This window comes from Primulina tabacum, chromosome 2 (assembly GCF_025594145.1).
Source record: "Primulina tabacum isolate GXHZ01 chromosome 2, ASM2559414v2, whole genome shotgun sequence".
NCBI classification, from domain to species: Eukaryota; Viridiplantae; Streptophyta; class Magnoliopsida; order Lamiales; family Gesneriaceae; genus Primulina; species Primulina tabacum.
The window spans coordinates 2,307,930-2,332,633 of record NC_134551.1 but is presented as its reverse complement, the minus strand read 5'-3'; the positions used below and the strand labels follow the sequence as shown (position 1 = coordinate 2,332,633).

Here is a 24,704-nt window from a genome sequence, read left to right as displayed (position 1 = left end):
CATAAAAATATTAGTATTGCAATCTTGATTTAAAATCTTGATTTGCTCACAAAATATATTAAAATATAAATTAAATATTTATTTTTTGTAGGAATCTAATATCCCAATAATAGAATTTTTTTTTGATATTTAATATTATTTTGTACTTGCCATAATTTTATGGTCAACAAATTTAATTGTCTACAAGGTAGAGTTGCATTTTTTCAAGTACTATTCTAAGCACGCTTTATTTTCTGTGAAATTCAATGAGATAGAATTAAGCTTTCTAGCTATGGTGATCTAAGATCTATATAAACGAGCTTTGATTTGAGCCATGCTCACCTCACTCAAATTACAGATACAAATATAATTGAACTACGTAATCGATCATGACTACTCCAAGAAGATCAGGAAACTACAAGCGTAGCCTTTGGGATGATGAGTACCTGCAATCAATATCTAGCGTTTACGAGGTAAATTTATTGTATGGAATCAGCTTCTATTTTCTTCCATTGTTCATTTTGATTCAGTGGAAACAAATCACAAGTCCTGAGAATTAAATGGAAGTATATTGTGTCGTCGACTCTCATAAAAATTTTCGGGTTGATAATTAAGTTTGCAATTATCATGGCATTCAGGGAGAAGAAAGCATTGAGAGAGCCAGGGAACTCAAAGAAGAGATTGAAGGGATATTGGAAGAGAAAATCATGGGGAAAGATTCAATCTTAGGCCAAATCGAGTTTGTTGATGTTTTGCAGAGACTTGGGATATCGTACCACTTTAAAGGTTACATACACACAATTATGGAGGGTTTATTCAGTGCGAAAGATGGATGGGTTTCAACAGATTTGCATGAAGTTGCACTTAAATTTAGACTACTCAGACAACATAACTATTTAGTCCCTCAAGGTATATATGTATCATATATTTGCTCTATTTTTGTTAGTGTTTTGTGGAAATCAGGCATCATAAATAAACTTTAAGAGCCCGGGTCATGGATGACCCGGAATATCAAAAGGATTCCCAAATCCGAGTGAGTCTGCATGATGGATTCTTCTGAAGCCGGGCAGGTGCAAGCCCAGGCTCTACTGCCCGAGCAACCAGACGCCCGAGCTCTTATGTAAGCCCCCGGGAGACATTCTATCCGGGCTACCTCGATATCAGTACCGCACTCGAGTGATTCAGAAGATAAGATCTTGTCTCGAGAAGCGTACCTGACAGAATCCTATTGATGTGATATGATGAAAAAGTAGGGTGGCGTGACAGGAAGTCAACATAAAAGGCTATGAGTGGTAGGTGTATGCGCAAATCGAGGTAATCCTTGATTTTTCTTCCTATAAATAGCAGGTATGTAATTCATTCGAAGGACTTTGGCTTCCTTTTCTTCCCTAGTTTTGGAGAATAATTCATTCACCAACACATGTTAACACACATATTTACACCAGTAGCCTTTACTTTTATCTAAGCTACACTGGTTATCATCTTCAACCTACTGACTTAAGCATCGGAGTGGCCACGCCGGACACCTCTCCGGCACCCATTCACGAGTTCTTTCCTTGTTTACAGGTTACAGCTGAAGCCATATTGCAGAGATATATCTTCATCACAGATATAGTCCTTGCTCAGCTTCCTTCATTATCTTGATAGCAGATCCGGTGGAGCACCCGATCCTGCTCACTCATTTCACCAAGATCGCATCATTGGCGCCGTCTGTGGGAAATTGAGCTCAAGACGTAGATATGGTTTTCATTCAAAAATAAGCCCAACTCTGCTTGGCAAACATACAAGTCCGACCAGCTCGGCACTCAGATCTTATATGTGGATTTCATATGGACTCAAAGATCAGCAGCTATCCCGGATTGGCATGAAGAGCATTTGCTATGCACTCAGTAGCATACAGCTATATTAGTCACCTAATTTAGCTCAACAAGAAAAGTTTCACTCTACCGAAAATTATTTCGGATTCAATATTTTCAGGTTAGTGATTTGATTTTTAATAAAACTAATATAGCAGGAGGAACAAAAAAAGTTAAAAGTTCGGGAGATATGAGGCCCCGTCATCCTATTTAAAGTCCGGAAGGTACGAGGCCCCGGCTGATTCTTGAAAGTCCGGGAGGTATGAGGCCCCGGCACATTCTCTTAAGCCCGGGAGGTATGAAGCCCCGACATATTATCTAAAGTCCGGGAGGTACGAAGTCCCCGGCACATTCTTGACAGTCTGGAAGGTATGAGGCCCCGGCACATTATCTAAAGCCCAGGAGGTACGAGGCCCCGGCACATTATTTTAAGTCCGGGAGACACGAGGCCCCGGCACATTATCTAAGTCCAGGGCTCCGTACCTGACTCGGGGCTCCGCACCTCGACCATTATCTAAGCCCAGGGCACTACACCCTGGCTCGGGGCTCCGCACCTCGACTATTCTCAAGTCCCGGGACATGCTTCCCCAGCCCAAGGCTCCGCACCTTGGTTATTTATAAGCCCATGGTTCTCAAACCTGGCTCGGGACTCCGCACATCGACTATTCCCAAGTCCCGGGACATGCTCTCCGGCTCAAGGCTACGCACCTTGATTATTTATAAGCTCAGGATTCTCAAACCTGGCTCGGGGCTCCGCACCTCGACCATTCCCAAGTCTCGGGACATGCTTCCTCGGCCCAAGGCTCCGCACTTTGGTTATTCATAAGCCCATGGTTCTCAAACCTAGCTCGGGGCTCCGCACCTCGACCACTCCCAAGTCCCGGGACATGCTCCCCGGCCCAAGGCTCCGCACCTTGGTTATTCATAAGCCCGGGGTTCTCAAACTTGGCTCGGGGCTCCGCACCTCGACCATTCCCAAGTCCAGAGACATGCTCCCCGGCCCAAGGCTCCGCACCTTTCTTATTTATAAGCCCAGGGTTCTCAAACCTCCCTCGGGGCTCCGCTCCTCGACCATTCTCAAGTCCCGGGACATGATCCCCGGCCCAAGGCTCCACACCTTGGTTATTCATAAGCCCAGGGTTCTCAAACCTGGCTCGGGGTTCCGCACCTCGACCACTCCCAAGTCCCGGGACATGCTCCCCGGCCCAAGGCTCCGCACCTTGGTTATTCATAAGCCCAAGGTTCTCAAACATGGCTCGGGGCTCCGCACCTCGACCATTCCCAAGTCCCGGGACATGATCCCCTGCCCAAGGCTCTGCACCTTGGTTATTCATAAGCTCAGAGTTCTTAAACCTGGCTCCGGGCTCCGCACCTCGACCACTCCCAAGTCCCGGGACATGCTCTCCGGCCCAAGGCTCCGCACCTTGGTCATTTATAAGCCCAGGGTTCTCAAACCTGGCTCGGGGCTCCGCACCTCGACCATTCCCAAGTCTCGGTACATGCTCCACAGCCCAAGGCTCCGCACCTTGGTTATTTATAAGCCCAGGGTTCTCAAACCTGGCTCGGGGCTCCGCACCTCGACCATTCCCAAGTCCCGGGACATGCTTCGCAGCCCAAGGCTCCGCACCTTGGTTATTCATAAGTTCAGGGTTCTCAAACCTGGCTCGGAGCTCCGCACCTCGACCACTCCCAAGTCCCGGGACATGCTCCCCGGCCCAAGGCTCCGCACCTTGGTTATTCATAAGCCCAGGGTTCTCAAACCTGGCTCGGGGCTCCGCACCTCGACCACTCCCAAGTCCCGGGACATGCTCTCTGGCCCAAGGCTCCGCACCTTGGTTATTCATAAGGCCAGGGTTCTCAAACCTGGCTCGGGGCTCCGCACCTCGACCACTACCAAGTCACGGGACATGCTCCTCGGCCCAAGGCTCCGCACCTTGGTTAATCATAAGCCCAGGGTTCTCAAACCTGGCTCAGGGCTCCGCACCTCGACCAGTCCTAAGTCCCGGGACATGCTCCCCGGCCCAAGTCTCTGCACCTTGGTTATTTATAAGCCCAAGGTTCTCAAACCTGGCTCGGGGCTCCGCACCTCGACCATTCTGAAGTCCGGGAGATATGAGGCCCCGGCAATCTATTTTAGAGCCCGGGAGACATGATGCCCCGGCATCTTATGCAAAGACCGGGAGGCACGAGGCCCCGGCATCTTATCTCAAGTCCATAAGACACGAGACTCCGGCATTTCATCCCATTTCTGGGAGACATGAAGCCCCCGATGCTTTTATAGAACAAGATTGATTATCTCTTTGAGAATCCAAGCATGACTGATCGGGACAGCGAGTATGACTCTAGCCCGACTATTTAAGGGATGAGTGATGATACCCCCGTAAGAGCTCGGGTCATGGATGACCCGGAATATCAAAAGGATTCACAAATCCAAGTGAGTCTGCATGATGGATTCTTCTGAAGCCGGGCAGGTGCAAGCCCGAGCTCTACTCCCCGAGCAACCAGACGCCCGGGCTCTTATGTAAGCCCCCGAGAGGCATTCTACCCGAGCTACCTCGATATCAGTACCGCACTCGAGTGATTCAGAAGATAAGATCTTGTCTCGAGAAGCATACCTGACAGAATCCTATTGATGTGATATGATGGAAAAGTAGGGTGGCGTGACAGGAAGTCAACATCAAAGGCTGTGAGTGGTAGGTGTACGCGCAAATCGAGGTAATCCTTGATTTTTCTTCCTATAAATAGCAGGTGTGTAATTCATTCGAGTGACTTTTGGCTTCCTCTTCTTCTCGAGTTCTGGAGAATGATTCTTTCACCAACATATGTTAACACACATATTTACACCAGTAGCCTTTACTTTTATTTAAGCTACAATGGTTACTATCTTCACCTACTGACTTAAGCATCGGAGTGGCCACGCCGGACACCCATCCGACGCTCATTCACCTGGTTATTTTATTGCTCGCAGATCTCTCAAATCTCTTACGAAGGAAGAAAGTTCAATCCAGACGTCCAACTCATATTTCCTCAACATCTTGATAGCAAATCCAGCAAGTTACCCGACCCGACTCTTCCATTTTGCCCGGGTTGCATCAATATGCATCAATATCCCTGTATACGCATGATAAATATATATAAATTTGTCAATATTTGTTATGAAGTCTTAACTTTTGAAAGAAACAATTTTAACCTGTTAATTGTTGCAGAAGTCATAAACTCTGGAATAAATAGATTTAAATCAATAAAAGACCTTTTGCGTCACCTTTTAAATTTATTCGTAGATGGGACATCGATGCATTGGGGCATCTCCCAGACTACATGAAGATTTGTTTTTTTGCGCTTTTCAACTTCGTGAACCAACACTCGTACGATGTACTTAAAACTCAAGGTTTCAACATCGTTTCGTGCCTAAAAGAAGTGGTATGTTTTTCCTCACATTTTTGCCATTCGATCTTCTGTTGCATGTCAGATTAATCTTTTACTTTGCTAAGTTCGAATTTAGCGAATTGTTCAATCATTTAAAATTAAGATTTATTAAGTACATGTGTTGTACAGAGGCCATCTCGGGTATATTTGAAATCCATTATAATTACCGTTGAAAAATGCTTAGTTTGATATATAATAGATTTTAAATTCAATGGATCAAATCTCTTTATTTATTTATGTTGGGTTTTATTTTCATTTTATTTTGAAAGAATGATTACTCTTTATCTAGTGGGCAAATCTTTGTAAAGCTCACATGGTTGAAGCAAAGTGGATTTCCAGTGGCCACACTCCAACCATTCATGAGTTTCTTGAAAATGGCTTAGTCACAATAGCCGGCCCTTTGGTAAGTTTTTACTTGTACATCTGCTGCGAAAATCCAATAGAAGAGAAGATGTTAAAGGATTTCATACAAGTATCGGACCTAAACCGATGTATGGCAATCGCTGTCCGTCTTATGGATGATTTGGGAACTTCGCCAGTAAGCATACTAAACTCATACGCGGATCCATTGAATCTTAGTTAGACGATGAATAGAAGATAATCTAATGGGATAATATTTTTTAAAAAATAACCATTTCTTAAAATCCGAAATTATTTTTAATTAAAGAGGGCATGTGCTTGCCCCTAGCTAATTGGTTGCTCCAAATGAAACCAATTTAAAATTGACCAAACACATACGAATTTATGGCTTCTGTGTTTTTGCCTGCATGAATCTCATCAAGGATGAAATGAAGAAAGGCGATGTTATGAAATCAATTCAATGCTACATGAAGGAGGCTGATTGTTCTGAAGAAGAAGCTCGCGATCATGTCAAGTACTTGTTTCATGAAACAACGAAGAAATTTAATCGAGCGATGTTGTCTAATAGTCTGATATCGAAGGATGTTGTTGAAAGTTTTATGAATGCTATTCGGACAGCACAATGCATGTATCACACTGGAGATAGGTACGGCATCCCCGACGAATGTAAGGAGCTTGTTTTGTCCTTGATCCTTGAATCCATCCCACTTGCATGAAAATGCATGTGTATTGTACAAGCTTGCCTGATGTTCACGCCAAGCGGAATAAGAAAATAAGACGAATCGTGAAAAAAATTATGTTTTTGCTCATGCATGCATACAAGTTAGATTATCAAATTTGTGATTTTCCTATGAAATTTGCATGTTTCTCAGTTATTTACATGTTGTATTTATTTATGCATTGACTTTCCTATTGATTGTAGTAAAAATATGTATTTTTACATATTAAAATACATATTTTTACGACAATCAATAAGAATTGATATATTTAAAGTAATTAAATTATAACTTCTCTTTAAGCTAAATCTATTTTTAAAATAAAGATAAAAATGAATTGATATACTTATATGTCACGTCGATAAGAAAGTCCATTAAATACAGATAGTACCAACCCAATCATATATAATAAATATAGATATTTTTTTTATTTATTTCGAGAAGTCCAATTATATGTACGTATTTTTAAATAAAAACAGGGTTGATATACATGTGTGTGTTCAAAGATAACAAACATTACAGTAGGTTTTTTGTAAGACGATCTCATGAATTTTTATATGCGAGATTGATTAATCATACCGATATTCACGATAAAAAGTAATACTCTTAGCATAAAAAATAATATTTTTTCATGGATGACCCAAATAAGATATCTATCTCACATAATACGACTCATAAGACCGTGTCACACAAATTTTTGTCCAAACATAATACTACCATATTGGAGTTTGGTCATCTTTTTAGGTTTGATCTGAAAATGATTAATCACGTGTCTAAGGGTCCTTCCACGTGGGATGTCTCCACTCTTAAAAGCAAAAGGTGTTACTTAAGATAGACGACTTGTGAATATTGTACACAACTCGTAAAAATAATATGCTCATATTTCTTGAGTAAAAATTATTTTTTATGTATAAATTTTTTCTAAAAATTTACAATTGTTGATTGGAATCAACAAATTTAAAGATGATTATTGTAATTAATTGGAACAATATATTGATACTATGTATATGTGTGTTAGCACGCATATGAGAAGAATATAATTAATTTGTAATTGTTATTTCTACTATTGAAATTTTGTCTGATGGACAATGATGATCGATGGTTAAATTTACTAGCAGCTGAAATTGTTACGTTGAAAGTTCGAGTGGAAAGGATTTGGATCTTCTGCTGTGGTTGAACATGTGTTGTGTTTTTTTTAAACGAGACGATCATCTCGTTACGTCTGACAATTTTTCAAATTTATCTGACACTGTGTGAAGTCTATCAGATGATCAACTGATCATCTCGTTTAAAAAATATACAGCATAATGTTGTGTTTCAATCACAACAAATGATCCAAATCCAAGTTGAAAAGGAGTTACACATGCCATATATATGACTTGTTAGTTCCTTTGAATTTGATTCTTTGTACTTTCACTTTTGAGTTGCTCATTATGCCCAATATATTTATTATATGCTTTTCATTAATAAAAAGTTTTTAATAAAAAGTTATCTACCAATAAAAAGAAAGAAAAATAAATAAAGGGTCACTATTTTAAAATAAATAAATAAAAAAACCACTTATCCAATTGACCTTATTCTCGTGAGCGCTCTCTTTCTTCATTGACACGTTGCTAGCAATCGAAGCTTTTGTCCGGACACCGCTGCAGCCGTTGCACTCAAAGACAGCCTCTAAATTTAAAACGGTCACTCCCAATCATAAATGCTACACTTCACGCCGTCCAAGAACCTCAATCAAGACACGAATAATTCGAACTTCGGCAACGTTGAGGTCCCAAAATTCGTTTGATCTTGGGTTTAAATCACAATTATACGGGTAAATTTAGAATTAGATAATAAATTACCGACCCCATTACGTTTTAAAAAAAACTCAATCAAGAGATTCAAGACCCACCATTTCTGTCATATTACAAGCCATAGTTGTTGCTACCTTAGCTCCACAAATATGGGCCATTTTTCGTACCCCACACGGCCAACTTTAACAGCCACTTTTGTTTAAATCAACAAGAGAAATTTCATGGCGCACCCCTACTACCCATGGTTTCTTCATCATTAAGCTCTTGAACACAGATGACAATGGCTTCCTGTTTCTCATCTACTTGTCTCCCCTTCCTTTTTCTGCTAAATTTCTTCTTTTCTTTAGCTTCTTCTTCTCCTACAAGCAACACAGTTTCCATCTCACTTTTTAACCCAATTACGTTTCCAGATCCATTCCAGAAGCTCACTCATTTAGCCTCAACCTCTGTAGCCAGAGCCCACCACATCAAGAATCCAAAAGATGCCCCAGTTTCCTCCACCCCTTTGTTTCCCTTTAGCGGAGCTTACTCAATCTCTCTCAAATTTGGCACCCCGCCACAGTCTATACCGTTGGTTATGGACACAGGCAGCAGCTTTTCTTGGTTCCCTTGTACAAAAAGATACATTTGCAAGAATTGTTCTTCTTCAACTGGGATTTCTTCCTTCATTCCTAAACAGTCCTCATCTGTTAGGATTCTTGGATGTTTGAATCCCAAATGTAGTTGGATTCACAAATCTTTTGATCCCAAATCAGGTTGTAAAGATTGTGAGTCGTTGAAATCAAACTGCACCCAAATCTGCCCTCCGTATTTAATGCTCTATGGTCTAGGCTCTACCGGGGGTATAGCGATGCTCGAAACGCTGAGCCTGCCGCAAAGGATAGTGCCGAATTTTGTTGTGGGTTGCTCGCTTTTTTCGTCTAATCAGCCTGCCGGAGTCGCGGGATTCGGCCGCGGAGTTTCCTCTCTGCCCAACCAATTAGGCCTCAAGAAATTCTCATACTGCCTCGTCTCGCACAAATTCGACAACACCCCGACAAACAGCGTCCTAATCATGGATGGAGAATCTGATTCTGGTAAAAAGACAGCAAGATTCAGCTACACACCGCTGCTGAAAAACCCTATCAGCAGCAAAAATTTTGCCTTGGGAGATTACTACTACGTTGGCCTGAGAAAAATCAGTGTTGGAGGGAAGAAAGTTAAGCTTCCACATGAATTCTTGGCTCCTGATTCTAATGGAAATGGCGGGACTATCGTAGACTCTGGCTCAACTTTCACTTACATGAATCCGGCTGCGTTTAAAGCAGTAACAGATGCATTTTCTGAGCAAGTTAAAGACTACAAAAGGGCTAAAAACTTGGAGAATTTAACAGGTTTGCGGCCTTGCTTCGATGTTACCGGCCACGAAGCCATTAAATTGCCGGAACTGAAGCTCCATTTCAAGGGCGGCACAGAAATGGGACTGCCATTGGAGAACTATTTCTTTGTCGTGAAAGATGATAAGAAGCTTGTTGTTTGCTTGACCATGGTGACTGATAACACGTTACTCGGGCCGGAACTCGTAAGCGGGCCGTCGATTATTCTGGGCAATTTCTTGATGCAGAACTTTCATATAGAGTTCGATTTGAGCAATGGAAGATTTGGATTCGTTCAACAATCGTGCTCTGGGTAGGAAGATGGATCGTTAAACAGATTTAGTGATTATGATGCAAATTTATATGGAATTATCATAGTTTGATAACGCTGTGTTGTAGAAATTTCAGGCAATAAAATGAATTGTGATCGTTTTCTTTCGAGTTCATTGAATTCTATATATTGTTCGATTTCATGATTTTTATTTTTATTTTTGGAAGCAAAAGTTCATATGATTAGTTGAGGCCAAAGATTTTGGAGCATCAATTGTTTTTGGGCAAACATTTGTGTGAGGCGGTATCACGGATCGTATTTTGTGAGACAGATCTCTTATTTGGGTCATGGCGAAAAATATTATTTTTTATGCTAAGAATATTACTTTTATTGTGAATATCGATAGAGTTAACTCGTTTCACTGATAAAGATTCGTGAGACCGTTCACAAAAGCCCTGCTCTTGTTTGAATAGTTAATTAGCTAGCATGGGTTGGCCATCACAAAAAATTAATGCAAAAAAAAGGACGTTTATGTGTGTTAAAATTATATTTGTGTGGACATAAATGTTATTAAATTCTTGGATTTTGTTTCTGTCAAAATTATATTATTTATTTTGTACGTTAATACACCCAACAACAAAAGTGGTGGTTTTCATATTTTTGGGAGATTAAATTTAATTTAACTTTAGAAAAATATGTCTTTTTTTACATATATTTTATGTATTATTAAATAAAATATAGATAACACGACTTAAGATCGAGATATATTAATAAAAAGAAGGATGCCAGATCGTTCGTAGTTGTTTTTTTTTTTAATTATAAATTTTGAACAATAATTGACTATCGTTATTACTTCGCGGCCGTTTCACCCGCCGGAGCTTGCCGCAACTACCGCTTGACCCATTCCAAATTCCTTTATTTTACCCTTAAACCCCTACCATATTTAAGGAACAGGTACCAAAATATTGGAATCATCAAGAAATTGACTGTCAATTTCAGATAATATTTTCCAAGAAAGCTAAATCCAATGCCTTGGTTGAGAAATTTCATCCAACTCTCCAGCACCTTCACTAGACAATCGCCGCTGCGCAAATCATCAGCATTATTCGTTCCTCCGCCGTTTCTCGCCCAACTATTGCGGCATCTTAGCTCTGATTCTGGCGGGAGTTATGCCGGATTGGGGCCAACGAAGGGGGACGAGAAGCCCAGAGTGGTTGTGCTCGGCTCGGGTTGGGCTGGATGTAGGCTGATTAAGGATATTGACACCAAGACATACGACGTAGTTTGTGTTTCCCCAAGGAATCACATGGTTTTCACTCCCTTACTGGCTTCCACTTGTGTCGGCACACTTGAGTTCAGGTCCGTGGCAGAGCCCATTGGGAGGATCCAACCCGCAATTTCTCGTGAACCCGGCTCTTATTTCTTCCTTGCTAATTCCACCGGCGTCGATTTCCAGAACCATCAGGTTTTGAGCTTTTGCTGTTGTGTTCAGCCCTGTAGTCTTTCAGATCTTAGAATTTAATCACTGTCACATATACAGACTGTTACTCTCTTGGAGTTGATGCAAATAGTTCTATGTTAAGTTTGAAAATTTGCATGTCTTTTGATTTATTATTTTACTTCTTTGGCTCTTAGATGTTTATATGTGAGGTATTTATTCTCTGTCTGAGCTAAAATAGGATTGTATTGTGACTGTTTTTTGAAATTTAGAGTTGTATAATCGTAGATGTACATTTATCCCAAGGCTGGAAATCTTCTCGATTTTCAGATATCACGTATATAATTGATTCAGGTTCTTGTACTTAGAGCAAGCATGGAATCTTAGTATATTATGCAAAAGAATCATAAATTTATGTTATGTTATTGTTGTGATCATTGTCCCAACATGGAGTTGACCTCTGTTATTTGGAGTCTTATGTTGACTTTTATTACAATTAATTTGGGTGATATTTTGAGCAATTTATAGAAGAAAAATAATATTTCTTTCTAGGTTCGCTGTCAAACAGTCACTGATGGGACCCACACAGTAGATCCGAGGAACTTCAGCATCTCGTACGACAAGCTAGTAATTGCTTCTGGAGCAGAAGCTTCGACATTTGGTATTAAAGGTGCTAGAGAACATGCGATTTTTCTTCGTGAAGTTCATCATGCTCAAGAAATAAGGAGGAAATTGCTTCTAAATTTGATGCTGTCAGATGTTCCAGGTAAGAGAAGTCTAGTAGTTAAATGTTTAAGTGGGATAATAGGTGAAGTATGATAGTTAGGACCGTCCCCTTTTCACTGTGGGTTGAGCAGGCGTCACCGATGAAGAAAAGCGTCGGCTTCTGCACTGCGTTGTTGTTGGAGGTGGTCCCACTGGAGTTGAGTTCAGCGGAGAACTCAGTGACTTTATAATGAAGGATGTACATCAAAGATACACACACGTGAAAGATTATATTCATGTTACATTAGTTGAGGTTAGGCTGTGGCTACATCTCATCTATGTTCTTGCTCTCACCTATTCTGGTAAAGTTTATCGAGTCAAGCTCATTTATGATTCGATTTTTTAATTTGTTACCCTGTTGCTCGTCTCCTTGCAGGCAAGTGAGATATTGTCATCATTTGATGACCGTCTACGAAAATATGCAATTAAGCAATTGACAAAGGTGAGGAATTCCGTTCAAAATTACAGTGTTTGCTAACCATAATGTATAGCTATTTCAACACTTTTCCATGGAGCGTTCATTACTCCTTCTGCCCATATGTACACGTTCACAAGTGCTAACATGGAGTCATGGACTAATTAACAAGCAAGCACGTATATAATATATTGGCTACTGACTGAAATCAAGCCTAACACCAATCCATTTGGACAGATATTGTGGCTGTCATTGTAGATTTTGTGGGGAGACAATTCGATATCCGTCACATGCAAATTAAGTAAATTTAACACTGCGTCTCAATTTGTAATATACACAAAAATTTTGAATTTTCCAATTTTTTCGATGATACCGGTTTCGTATGCTGGTCTGCTACTTTTTCTTCTGTTTTATTTTCAACTGTCAACTCAATTTTTCCATCATTGACGAGATTTCTCATAAATCAATGTAGTTCTTGTGCTATTGCCATGCATGGAAGACAAGATTTTAGGTCACACTAGTAGTTTACGTGTTGTCACAAAATATTGTTTGTTTATTTTACATGCTTTTTGTGAAATTCCAAAGTTTCTCCTTAATGCTTCACAAATGTGATAAGTGGTTTAATTGTATTCTGCATCTGAAGATGAAAGTTTGACTTTTTGAAGAGTAAGAAATTGGCTTTGTGCCAATATATAATACATATTCAGATTATCCAGTTGAATCACTATGTTGATCATCCACTTTGAAAATGTGGCAGCGGTCAGTTGATCCATATGTGTATTTTTCTTGTAACATTAATCCACCTTGAATAATGTAGGTGTAGATATTATTATTCCATGCATGTTGTGGTGTTCTCCAAGTCATAAAGAGCTGTGATACGCTCAATTTTTACATATAATTCTTCTTGCCATCTCCCATTACAAAAGCTGATACATCAAGGTGATTGACTTTCAGTTTTTTGCATCTTCATGTGCACCAATGGCTAGTACCATGCAAATAGCTCTCATGAGTGCAACAAGCACATATTTTTTCTTGTAGATGAATACGAGGCATAATTAGTATTCTTTTGCAACAAGATGGGTTTTGTGTCTTTGGATCGGCACATCTTTCATTGAAACTCGTCTTTTAGATCTATTTTAATTTGATCTCATATTTTTATTTGGAATGATCTACTGGGTCCCAAGTTTTATTTTTTAAGATTGTGGCCTTTTATTCATCTTTCCTTTTATGCAGCCTCTTCAAAATTATAAAAAAAGAGAAGGCAATGTTTGACGAATCATAAATTTCTTTTGTTCTTACACTTATGACGAGACTTTTAGATTCTTATGAGCTGGAGATTAGACATGGACTTGATTTCGAACTTGTGCTTGGTTGATCTCTTTCATTTGTTGAATTGTTGACTGGTTTAGGTGGATACACGGTTTTTGATTTCATAGGAGAGGCACACGTAACAAATGCTTTATAGAAAATTATATAGTAAGCAAAAAGAATCAGAGATGAATGATAGAATGAAAAATAAGAAATTTTTGTTTTTGTTTCTTAATTCAAAACACATGATTTAATTCATTCATAGCATTTATTAACTGGAGATTAAAATTAAGCATGACAGCCACCATTTTGGGCAAACATTGAGAAATATATTGGTAGAGAATTGATTTCCTTAACATGAAAATTAATGAAGTCTGTTTCTAACTTTAAATCAAACCTTTCATTGTTCATTCATTTATGGAATGAATCTAATGTACTCTTTGGTTTGGTTCCAGCAATCAGAACATATATCTTCAAAAAATCTATGGATAGAGATTTTATTGGAAAATGTGATGTATAATTAGTTTTATTTGTCTCGTTGTTTGAAAGCACATCTCATTTTATTTGCATTCAATAATATCTTGGATTAGTGATGCCACATCACAGACATTTAGTGTTCCAATGATGTGTGACATTTATTGGCTTTGAGTAGAATATAATATCATAGTAAAGTATTTTTGGAGAATAATGGAACTTTGAATTAAGAGTAGTGATCATATATGAAAATGATTTGGCCTTGTTTGGTTTCATTTACGGAAACGTAAAAAAGTAATAGAAAACTGAACATAGCCTATACATTTTAACCTGAGTGCAGAATATGCTGTGGCCTTGGACAACCATATTGCAACGGATATTTTTTCCCATAATTGAAGCCAATTTGTTCTACATCATAAATAAAAGTTTTCTTCTCAAATGCCCTTGCACAGTCCTGAAGCCCTGCAACAACCTACAATTACACGCATCTTCTTAGGGCTTGTTTGTGTCTGGGAAAGGTGGGGGATTGGGATGTTTTAACAATGTTCCCTTAATATCCTTATTCTGCTGCACTTGTAGAGTTGTGGTACATGTGGAACTGGTTTTCTTTTAATTTTTGGATCAATTTGATACGTCGGTTTCTCAGTCAGGAGTTCGTCTTGTTCATGGAGTTGTGAAGGACGTCCAATCTCAAAAGATAATTCTGAGCGACAACACGGATATTCCTTATGGTCTTTTAGTGTGGTCTACTGGGGTCGGTCCCTCACAATTTGTGAAGTCCCTGGAAGTACCTAAAGCACCAGGTGGAAGGTATGTATTCATTCGGCACTAAAAAAATTATCCATGCCACTTTCTTTCACTAAGTTGTGCTGCTATAAACTTTATCATTTTAGACTTCGATACACTTTTAGATGGAAATTTTTTGAAGGTTTGATATTATTGTAGGGATTAAATTGTTTTGGCTTTCCTTTCATTCTTTTACTCCATAACTTTATTCGTTGGAGGGATGATTGCTTTTTTTACATCATATTTCTGTACCACTTGGCTTCATGGGCAAGGTCGGCCCCTATTGCATACAACAGTGCCTTTGCGCTTTGACTCTTACTTATATGCAATTGTTTGCTATATTTCATACTTTCCTGAAACAATCTTCCTTTTTTACTTTGATCTGTGCCATATTTTATCATCCAAACTTCTTTTACGTGGTAACTAGACATCATGCTACTGTAGGATTGGGACTGATGATTGGCTGCGAGTCCCTTCTGCGCCAGATGTATTTGCCATTGGTGACTGCAGTGGCTTTCTTGAAAGTACAGGCAAGCCAGTTCTTCCTGCCCTGGCCCAAGTGAGCTATTGGATACTTCAAATCTGCTTTTTCTTTTTCCTTTTTTTTTACCTCAAAATATTTTTACACTCGGTTATACCACTCATTGTTTTTCTGTTTGATACTGTTCTATTTGCATTTTAAGATTCAAGCATATATGCTGAAAGATCATAAAGTCCTCTATAAGACAACGCAATTGCTGTATATTATTCATCCTTCCGCATGAAAGCCAAAAGTATCATTGACTAAATATTCAACGAGTTTTACATCTTCAGCAGTTGAATATGCTGAGAACATTTTCTGTTAGGTGGCAGAGCGGCAGGGAAAATATCTATCCAAGTTGTTAAATAATATGGGCAAATCTGGTGGAGGACGTGCTAATGCTGCAAAAGAACTTGACCTGGGAAAATCATTTGTTTATAGGCATTTGGGGAGCATGGCTACCATTGGGAGATACAAGGCACTCGTAGACCTTAGGCAGAGCAAGGTTAATTTTTACATACTTCCGTCAAATTTCTTTAGTTACCTAAAACCGTTAAGAGTTGACCTGGTTATAAATCTTCCTGCCCAGGAAGCAAAAGGTCTATCGATGGCAGGATTTCCGAGCTGGTTTGTTTGGCGCTCAGCATATCTTACCAGGGTCATTAGCTGGAGAAACAGGTTTTATGTGGCAGTCAATTGGTTGACAACGTTTGTGTTTGGTCGCGATATTAGCCGCATATAGACACAAAAACAGGTGACCTGTTAAGAAGAATTGCTCATTCTCCACGGCAGTAAATGTATACGATCTATTTCGTTCTGTTTTTAGTTTGTGTGATTTGGTACATAGTTGTTCCATATTATCTAAACAACAGGTGTGCATGTTCTTGTAGCATTCGTTGACTCCAGTTTCGATTGTCATCACGGCGGATTTACGGTCAGGGTGCATTCGGTTGCAGTACCACGTTTTTACAAAGTCATGGGTGAAAAAATGGTGATAATGACATGATATGTATCATAAATTATTACATATATTTCTGCAGTTGTTTGGTATCGGTTATTGATTCGATTAACATTATAGATATTGGTTATGGTCGATAAATTCATTTACCAAACTTCTTATTTTCCTTTTCCCTGTGTGTGATTTATACATTTACGGACAGATCCAAGAATTTAATCAACGGACAATTTTACTAATTTTTCAGGGTAAATATTACCAACAAAATCTATGTAGGTAGGTAATTTGATTCGTCACGCTTCATGTGATTTTTTTGTAAAGGGCTTTCACCAAAAGAAGAGGAATGGAGGGTGACAAGTAAGACGAGACAGTTTGAAATTATTTATGAAAAATGTGTGGAACATCCGTCCGATGTACATAAGGTTAGAAGGAAGACGGAGCAGTGATGTTCATATTCAAGGAACATGACCCAAAACTTGTGCTTTCGAATCATATATGCCTCATCAAGGATGGGAACAAAAACAAAGTCTGCCACATAAATATGTCCATCCATGCATTATAAGAATGTCTTCTTTACACTCATTGCCTGCATCTCTTTTGATAAAACATAAAACATTCAATTTATGATGTCTGTTCGATTTTAATAAGTTGCAAAGGAATTGAATTACCAGGAGATAAGTTGTCAGGAAAAAAAAAATTGCATTGTTGAAGACGATCGAAACATGATATTTAGATATGAGTTTTGATGTAAAACTATAGCTTTTCGTAAATATTCATCTCTCTTATTAAAGATATGACAAAAACCTGTGTGAGACGGTCTCACATGTCGTATTTTGTGATACAGATCTCTTATTTGGGTCGTCCATGAAAAAATATTATTTTTTATGCTAAGAGTATTACTTTTTATTATGAATATCGGTAGGCTTGACCCGTCTCACAGATAAAGATTCTAAGACCGTCTCACAAGATACCTACTCTAAAAATACATAGTTATCAACAAATTATAATAAATTCGTTGATCACCTTAACGTTCGTGAGTGTACGTAGCAGCAACTTGTTACACAAATTTCAATTTTCAAGAACAAATATCCATGCAATAATTAAGATTCTTGTGTTCATAGCTATCTTGTGTGTTGAATTCATTTCAATCTTAACCGTAGAAAAAATAATTATAGCTTTATGCATGCATCACCTTCTCTCTCAAGTTTTATAATTATAAAAAAGATGCAGGAAAGCAATTATAACTTATGAATAAAGTTATTATTATACGACAAATAATTAACTTTTGCAAATAATAATATTTTACGTGCATTAATATCAAAACTACTCGGTCAAATTAAAACGTTACTTAAAAAAAGGATCAAAAACTAAAACTTAGTTGTATAAAAAAACAAACAAACAATAATAAAATAATATCTAAATAAGAAATTTGCGCCATTGACGGATATGTTGCAGAATCTCAACTCAAATATCAACATGGCAGTTAGTAATCAACTGATACTTAACAGCCGATCCCACAGAAATACCATTGTTCTTACCAAATTTATATGAGCCGGACAATTCACATTCAGATGATATTTCCCAGAAATAAAAGTTCCAACTTTCTATCTTAACTTCCATCAACTCTTATATTAATCAGCACGGTTCCTGTAAACTGATCCTGGTTGAGTGAGCCTGCCAAGTACGGCGCCACGGAACAGAGTCTCCATGAAGAAAGAAGCAGCGTCGGGAGAGTTACTTGCTGGCAGGGGTATGAGGCGTAAACGATTACTCTATCGTAGTAAATGCCGATTCTTTCATTAAGTTTTCGGCGGAGAGGGTCATTTGGAGGGTGGTGGTGAGGGTGGTGGGGGAGGTGAGTTTGAAGGCGTAAACAGCGGCATCTTGGAGGACGAAATGCGCGTAGTATGAGCCATATGAGGAGGATTAGGAAAAGGATGTGGATGATCAAGGAGACGAGGACAGCAAAGAGGCAGCGGTGGAATGCTTCGCGGTCGTCATGGTGGTGCCTGGGCAAAGCGTAGTTTTATTAACCCTTTTGAGAGTGAATTACATTCTATAATTTCTTTTATAGAATTTTGAAATATTTAACATAGTGAAAAATAACAAGTTTAAAAAATATATAAATTAATTTACTAAAATCTTGAATTTTGCAAGAAAATATTAAAAATTAAAAACATACTAATTTTTTTAAATAAATGAACTAAAACGCATTTAATAGTGTTTTAAAGTTTATAATGCATATATTATTATAAAGAGTATGTCTCTTGTGAAACGGTTTCACGAATCTTTATCTGTGAGACGGGTCCAACACTAACGATATTAACAATAAAAAGTAATATTTTTTCATGGATAACCCAAATAAGATATCAGTCTCACAAAATACGATCCGTGAGACCGTCTCACATAAGTTTTTGCCTATTATAAAACTAAGTCGACCCTCATTATTTTGTGGATATAACATAACATTCGCCAAAATCAAGAACATGGATCGATGCAAATCATATATATATTTTTCCCTAAAATAAAATCACATATTTTTGGAAATTAATTAATTTCTAATTTTTTTTATAGGAAACAATTTTTTAATAGTAGGTCTCTTGTGAGACGGTCTCACGAATCTTTATTTGTGAGACGGGTCAACCATACCGATATTCACAATAAAAAATAATACTCTTAGGCTACGTTTGGTACGATGGATTAGGTGGTTTATAATTTTTTAACCCACCTAATCACATGTTTGGTAGGATTTTTATTTAACCAAGTCAATTCCACCTATAAATGATTATGTTATATTAATTGGGATAAAATAATAACTCCTCACCCCCTAGGATTATTTGTTCAACTCTTAATTCATCTTAATTTTTCAATTTTAGTATTTTATCATTCTCATATATCCAAACTCACCACCACTTCCCGTCCACCGACCAACGTCGTGGCCGGCTGACCACCGCCGTCGTGGCCGGCCGACCACCGCCGACCATCGCCGCCCAAGTTTTGGGCAATTTTGTCAATTCATCAAAAGATTCTTAATTATCTCATTCTTAACAATCATACCAAAAATAATATTATTTTATCATTATACATTATATTTCTACTTCAATCATTCTTTTTATCATTTTTTTCTTAATCATTTCATAATTTTATCCTCCAACCAAACGTAGCCTTAGCATAAAAAGTAATACTTTTTCATGGATGACCCAAATAAAAAATATGTCTAACAAAATATGACCTGTGAGATCGTCTCATACAAGTTTTTGCTATTTTTCAAACATGAAAATTAATTTTGAATATGAGAAAATAGTAGGTTCCACGGACGGCTAGGTGTTTGCTGGTGCATGAGATTGTTGGTGTATGGTGAAGCAACCAACAAAGTAACATCACTTAGAAGGGAAACAATGAAATATGATTGGCTCTCAACCTTATTATATTATTGTAATTTAAATCGCATTACCAAACCTAGTTCTCGATCAAGAACTAATCCAAAAAATCATTTAGACCAGCAGTGGAGCTACGCATTGTTTTTAGGGGCAACTTTTTTTCTTCTAAATAATAGATATAATATATTATTGGTATAGAGTTTACTATTTACTAAATTTGACATCTAAAACATAACTCTAGTTTCACACAAAGACAAATTTAAAAATAAAAACAAAAACTATTGATTCAAAATAAATTACATAAAAATTAGAAGTAATTAGAAAGTTAAAGATTCAATTGTTTCATAACTAATTACAAATTAGAGAAAATATACCTACACAGATGCTAAGAACAAAAAACTGAAATCTTCAATAAAAAAAAATATTTAGAGTAGAGGATTTGAAATGGAGATAAATAGGGTCCGTTTGTCTATTGCCATGCACCTCACCGTGCGAGACTCGTGCACTCCTCGAAGTCGAGCCCAAATCAAACGTCACACAAGACCGTGTGAGTCTGATGCTCTTCTCAGTATGTTCTCTTGTTGTCTCAGAAGTGTGACAATGAGATGTTATCCGTAGGACATTGTTAAGGGTACATATCCTTTGATCAATAATATATATGGGATCGATGCATCATTTTTAAGTGGATTTATAAAATAAATGTCAACACTTATATGCACCTAGGCAGACATGAAATTTTCCGCTAGAAGCACGGCTCACACCCAAGGAATAAACAGTGTGGTGCCATAGCTCATGTGTATCAGATATCCCTATCATTTTCTTGAATTTTTTTTCTCAAGTGTTATTGAAGCTTTAATCAATATAATCTGGTTCATCGGGAGTTATGCGGAGAAGATATAGAGACCGGGCAGTTGTCTGCGTTGACATTTGGTGTCACTAATTGATATAGGAGAAGTTGAATCCCATGAAGGTTGACTTTGCATCAGTTGACTCAGTAATATACCGACTTCCTTCTTCTTTCCGTGTTTTATCTTCTACTGTGGCTCAACTTCTTGATCAATTCACCAGCATAAATTAAACAAACAGTTTTCATGATTAAATATATCTAATACACAGGGGGATATATAGGGGTTGACGCGCAGAAGCAATATTGCGGGAATGGAGGAGATCAAGCAACCGGAATATTGGCAAAATGTTTGGAAGCGGGTGGTGATCGTAGGCGGCGGCGTAGCAGGTTCTCTTGTTGCTAAATCCCTTCAGTTTCACGCAGATGTCACCCTCGTTGATCCGTAAGCATCTGGGACAAACTTGTTTCCCCGTTTAATTTCTTTGTATTTGAATTATTCGAGGTCTTTTATCTTGGCTTCAAGCCATCTCTGAATTCGATTTGAATACCGGGGGTCTCTCATTATCAAGATTCAAGAAATCAGCTTAAGTACTAATATTATTTTGCTTTATTATTGATTGCACCACTAGCTAGAAGACTGATTATTCTTGAGATAAATTTGCTTCTAGAATTCAATCCGGTTACTAGCCAGGGTCAGTGGGATCATGTCGGAATTTAGCCGCACGCAACTCTTTCTAGCTGATCGAATGTCAGCTTATTACCACCCACATTACCGTCCCTCGTCTTGTTTATGCTAAAGGAGTTGAGAAAATCAGAGCCTTTCTTACTCAATATGAGTCTTGCTCTAGGCAGTTGGTTCGTGAAGCTTAGAGTTCGTTCCTTGCCTATTAAATGCCCAGCCACTCGCGTGGTCGTGGCCTTATGTCGGAATTCAATAGTTGCAGTATTTGGTATCCGGGCATTTTTAATTGCTCTACTCTTTCTATATTCGGATATCCCATTATCAGGAAATCAGCTCAAGTATCCTTGTTTTGCTTTAATATTAGTTGCACTATCTGGGGTTAAATTTTGGGAGCAAATCTGTATCAAAGAATATTCGGTTCTTTTGCTAGAATATTGGATTATAGGTGAATGAGTTTTTTTACCAAATCATGCTGCTATGCAAAATCTGTAGTTGATATATTCCTACAAATTTTAAGTTCATTTCCCCTTTAAGCTTGAATCTGTTTCTGGGTTGTTTCGGTTTAATTGTATCTAGAGAAACATAGATATTCACAAATAGAAACATAATACATTGCACGTATATTTCTCGTTCTTGGTTCCTCCTAACCATCCAAAAAAGTGTGTGTGCATGTGTGAATTCACGGCTATATGCTTTTTCTGTGATTAGCATATAAATATTTCTTCCTAAACATGCAAATTAACTGTTCCATTGAATAGGAAGGATTATTTCGAGATCCCTTGGGCAAGCTTAAGGTCAATGGTGGAGCCATCTTTTGCCGAAAGATCAGTTATATATCACAGAGATTATCTCACCAATGGGCGCGTCATTGTATCCAAAGCCATAAACATTTTGAACTCTCAAGTATTGACCGCAGATGGCCGTCTCATTGCCTATGACTACCTTGTCATAGCCACTGGGCACGACGATCGCATGCCACAAACACGATCGGAAAGACTGCAACAATACAAATCAGGTACCACAACCTACATTACACTCAGCGATTGAAATATGGTGTTCAGGTTGATAGAAGTTTTACGATATTTGAGTTTCAACGGTTGCCATCAATTATAATGTTTATCACAGAACATTATTTAGGCAAAGAAATGGTTTCTGTAAAATTTTTATCTATGTTAGAAAATGAAGAAATAAAGGCTTCTAGTTCAATTCTGGTCGTGGGAGGTGGCCCAACGGGAGTCGAACTAGCTTCAGAAATCGCTGTAGATTTCCCAGAGAAAAGGGTTATCTTGGTTCATAATGGATCTCGGTTGCTCGAGTTCATCGGCCCGAAAGCTGCCAGAAAGACATTAGAGTGGCTCAAGTCGAAGAAAGTAGAAGTGAAACTGCAACAATCAATTGATTTAAACAACATTTCGGTGGGAAGCAAGACTTACATGACTTCAAGTGGAGAAACTATCAAAGCGGACTGTGTACTTCTGTGCACGGGTAAGCAGCCCGGTTCAGCCTGGCTGAGTGAGACTATGTTGAAGGGGAGTATTGATGGATTAGGACGATTGAAGGTTGATGAGAATTTGAGAGTGAAAGGGTGCAAGAATATATTCGCAATCGGGGATATCACAGACATTAAGGTGAGTACTCTTGGATATCCTTCTTCTTTCGAGGGTCTGAGTTTCTTCATGATCATCATGCTGCATATATGAATCGTTAACCTCCGAAAACTAGTAAGAGCGTGAAGAACTTCCTATCCCTCTTATCTGATCATACCCTATCTTGCTTTCCAGGAACTGAAGCAAGGTTACTTAGGACAGAAACATGCTCTAATTGTATCAAAAAATTTGAAACTCTTGCTCATAGGTGGAAAAGAAAGCAAGATGTTGGCCTACAAGCCGAACTCGGTTAAGGTTATTGTTTCACTGGGAAGAAATGATGCAGTGGCACAGCATCCATTGACAACCTTAATTGGATTCGTTCCAGGTTTGATCAAATCCAAAGATTTGTATGTGGGAAATACAAGGAAGCAGTTGGGTCTCGACCCCCAGCAGGTCAACTAATGAGTGCTTTAATTCATATTTTTTTTATATAATTTCTGTCTACAATCTGTATTTTCTTAATTATCACTCGTTGCATTGTGTTATATGTGAATTATCGTGAGTTGCTACGGGGACGTTTCCATTTTTTCATGGGATCATATGTCCAAATCTGTATAATTGCGATTTCCCTGTGCGAACATCAGTCAAAATATGCATCTATTATTGTTTGGAAACATATAACTCAAGTCGGTATTTTTTTTTAAAACTCGAATCGGTTTTCTCATAGACCTGTTTGTAATAAAAAACCGAAATTTGATCTATCTCACGTTACTCTCTACCTCTAACTTCTATGAGTCGATGGTGATATGATGCTCGTTTGTAGTTCTTTTAAAAGAATTATAGATATTTCTTAAATTTATTATATTTATAAATTATTTAAAATAAATATTTGTTGCTTACGAAATAACTAATTTTAAAATAATATATATATATATATATATATATATATATATATATATATATATATATATATATATATTGTCAAATGAAAGGATGGCAAATCACCTGGTTGATATCCACCGTCATATCCAATTACACCCACAGCTAGCTTGCTGGTAATATAATAATAATAATAATAATAATAAAAGGTAACAATATTAAATGTGAATATTTATTTGACAGAGTCGATTTTAATGGAATTTTTGCCAGAAAGGGCAAACCTGCCCTCATATCACGTCACGATTCAGAAGGGTATTTTCGTGAATTCGTACTACAAATAGTATAATCCAAGAAAATGTATTATTACACAAGGCAGGTGTTTCAGTTTAATTAATATGGTAACAGAAACTGCCAGTTCTCTCTCAATAGATAAACTAAATATTATTATAAATGTGTAACAATCAAAATTATATTTCTATATTATACATATTATATTATCAAGTGTGAAGAAATAATAATAACTATTTAAAAAGAACATCAATTTTTTTTTCAATTTTACCTTTAAATGATATTAATATTACACTTTTGTTTTCTGTTTTTTTTTCAATTTCAATCTTCCAATTTTACCCTTATATGATACAAATATTACACTTTTGTTTTTTGTTTTGTTTTTAAATTTCAACACATACTTTTTCATTTTTTTTTATTTTAACAATTCAAATATCAATTTATTCCCTCCATAATTTGTTAAATTTCACTTTAGTCCATCGATAATGATAAAAAAACTGTACACACGTCACGCGTACAGGATAACTAGTAAATAGAACAAATGGTAAAAGGTAAAAAAACACGTACATATAGACATGAAGCCTTGAGAGAGTACTGTCTCAGTTTCCGTTATCATGAA

At 37.8% G+C, this 24,704-nt stretch overlaps 4 protein-coding genes and 1 pseudogene across 7 annotated transcripts; 4 read left to right on the top strand and 1 right to left on the bottom strand.

Annotated features, from left to right (window-relative positions):
- The first annotated feature begins 247 nt into the window (after positions 1-247).
- LOC142537154 (terpene synthase 10-like) lies at positions 248-6,494 on the top strand. Its single transcript, XM_075642714.1, has 5 exons — positions 248-452; positions 618-950; positions 5,079-5,255; positions 5,551-5,799; positions 6,044-6,494. The coding sequence occupies exons 1-5, from the start codon at positions 369-371 to the stop codon at positions 6,335-6,337; spliced, it is 1,137 nt and encodes a 378-aa protein (XP_075498829.1). The 5' UTR covers positions 248-368; the 3' UTR covers positions 6,338-6,494.
- Positions 6,495-8,182: 1,688 nt separating this feature from the next.
- LOC142524476 (putative aspartyl protease At4g16563) lies at positions 8,183-9,967 on the top strand. Its single transcript, XM_075628491.1, has one exon. It carries the CDS (start codon positions 8,408-8,410, stop codon positions 9,803-9,805), a length of 1,398 nt encoding a protein of 465 aa, XP_075484606.1. The 5' UTR covers positions 8,183-8,407; the 3' UTR covers positions 9,806-9,967.
- A 620-nt stretch (positions 9,968-10,587) lies between these two features.
- Positions 10,588-16,594, top strand: LOC142524467 (internal alternative NAD(P)H-ubiquinone oxidoreductase A1, mitochondrial-like). Of its 2 annotated transcripts, none has more exons than XM_075628478.1 (9): positions 10,588-11,224; positions 11,750-11,963; positions 12,055-12,215; positions 12,339-12,404; positions 14,806-14,969; positions 15,390-15,504; positions 15,791-15,970; positions 16,055-16,256; positions 16,356-16,594. In XM_075628478.1, exons 1-8 carry the CDS (start codon positions 10,787-10,789, stop codon positions 16,205-16,207), a joined length of 1,491 nt encoding a protein of 496 aa, XP_075484593.1. In that variant the 5' UTR covers positions 10,588-10,786; the 3' UTR covers positions 16,208-16,256; positions 16,356-16,594. The 2 variants fall into 2 exon arrangements, 1 of the variants encoding a protein (XP_075484593.1); XR_012814900.1 differs by having other exon boundaries at positions 10,589-11,224; positions 16,055-16,262.
- A 1,182-nt stretch (positions 16,595-17,776) lies between these two features.
- Positions 17,777-19,404, bottom strand: LOC142537153 (NDR1/HIN1-like protein 1; annotated as a pseudogene).
- Positions 19,405-20,543: 1,139 nt separating this feature from the next.
- Positions 20,544-23,609, top strand: LOC142524444 (uncharacterized). Of its 3 annotated transcripts, none has more exons than XM_075628451.1 (5): positions 20,544-20,794; positions 20,929-21,089; positions 22,088-22,344; positions 22,506-22,957; positions 23,111-23,609. In XM_075628451.1, exons 1-5 carry the CDS (start codon positions 20,765-20,767, stop codon positions 23,378-23,380), a joined length of 1,170 nt encoding a protein of 389 aa, XP_075484566.1. In that variant the 5' UTR covers positions 20,544-20,764; the 3' UTR covers positions 23,381-23,609. The 3 variants fall into 3 exon arrangements, with proteins under 3 accessions (XP_075484566.1, XP_075484574.1, XP_075484581.1); XM_075628459.1 differs by having other exon boundaries at positions 20,545-20,794; positions 20,917-21,089; positions 23,111-23,608; XM_075628466.1 differs by lacking the exon at positions 20,544-20,794 and having other exon boundaries at positions 20,961-21,089; positions 22,092-22,344.
- The last annotated feature ends 1,095 nt before the right edge of the window (positions 23,610-24,704 follow it).

Bases quoted from the DNA above. Each gene is read 5' to 3' on its own strand.
- LOC142524444 (XM_075628451.1), top strand. From the start codon at position 20,765: ATGAAGGTTGACTTTGCATCAGTTGACTCA. The intron at 20,795-20,928 runs GTAATATACCGA...GGGGATATATAG, and splicing joins ACTTTGCATCAGTTGACTCA to GGGTTGACGCGCAGAAGCAA. The intron at 22,345-22,505 runs GTACCACAACCT...TATCTATGTTAG, and splicing joins ACTGCAACAATACAAATCAG to AAAATGAAGAAATAAAGGCT.
- LOC142537154 (XM_075642714.1), top strand. From the start codon at position 369: ATGACTACTCCAAGAAGATCAGGAAACTACAAGCGTAGCCTTTGGGAT. The intron at 951-5,078 runs AATAAACTTTAA...ATTTAAATCAAT, and splicing joins TGTGGAAATCAGGCATCATA to AAAAGACCTTTTGCGTCACC. The intron at 5,256-5,550 runs GTATGTTTTTCC...CTCTTTATCTAG, and splicing joins TTTCGTGCCTAAAAGAAGTG to TGGGCAAATCTTTGTAAAGC.
- LOC142524467 (XM_075628478.1), top strand. From the start codon at position 10,787: ATGCCTTGGTTGAGAAATTTCATCCAACTCTCCAGCACCTTCACTAGA. The intron at 11,225-11,749 runs GTTTTGAGCTTT...ATTTCTTTCTAG, and splicing joins TCGATTTCCAGAACCATCAG to GTTCGCTGTCAAACAGTCAC. The intron at 15,971-16,054 runs GTTAATTTTTAC...CTTCCTGCCCAG, and splicing joins TAGACCTTAGGCAGAGCAAG to GAAGCAAAAGGTCTATCGAT.
- LOC142524476 (XM_075628491.1), top strand. From the start codon at position 8,408: ATGACAATGGCTTCCTGTTTCTCATCTACTTGTCTCCCCTTCCTTTTT.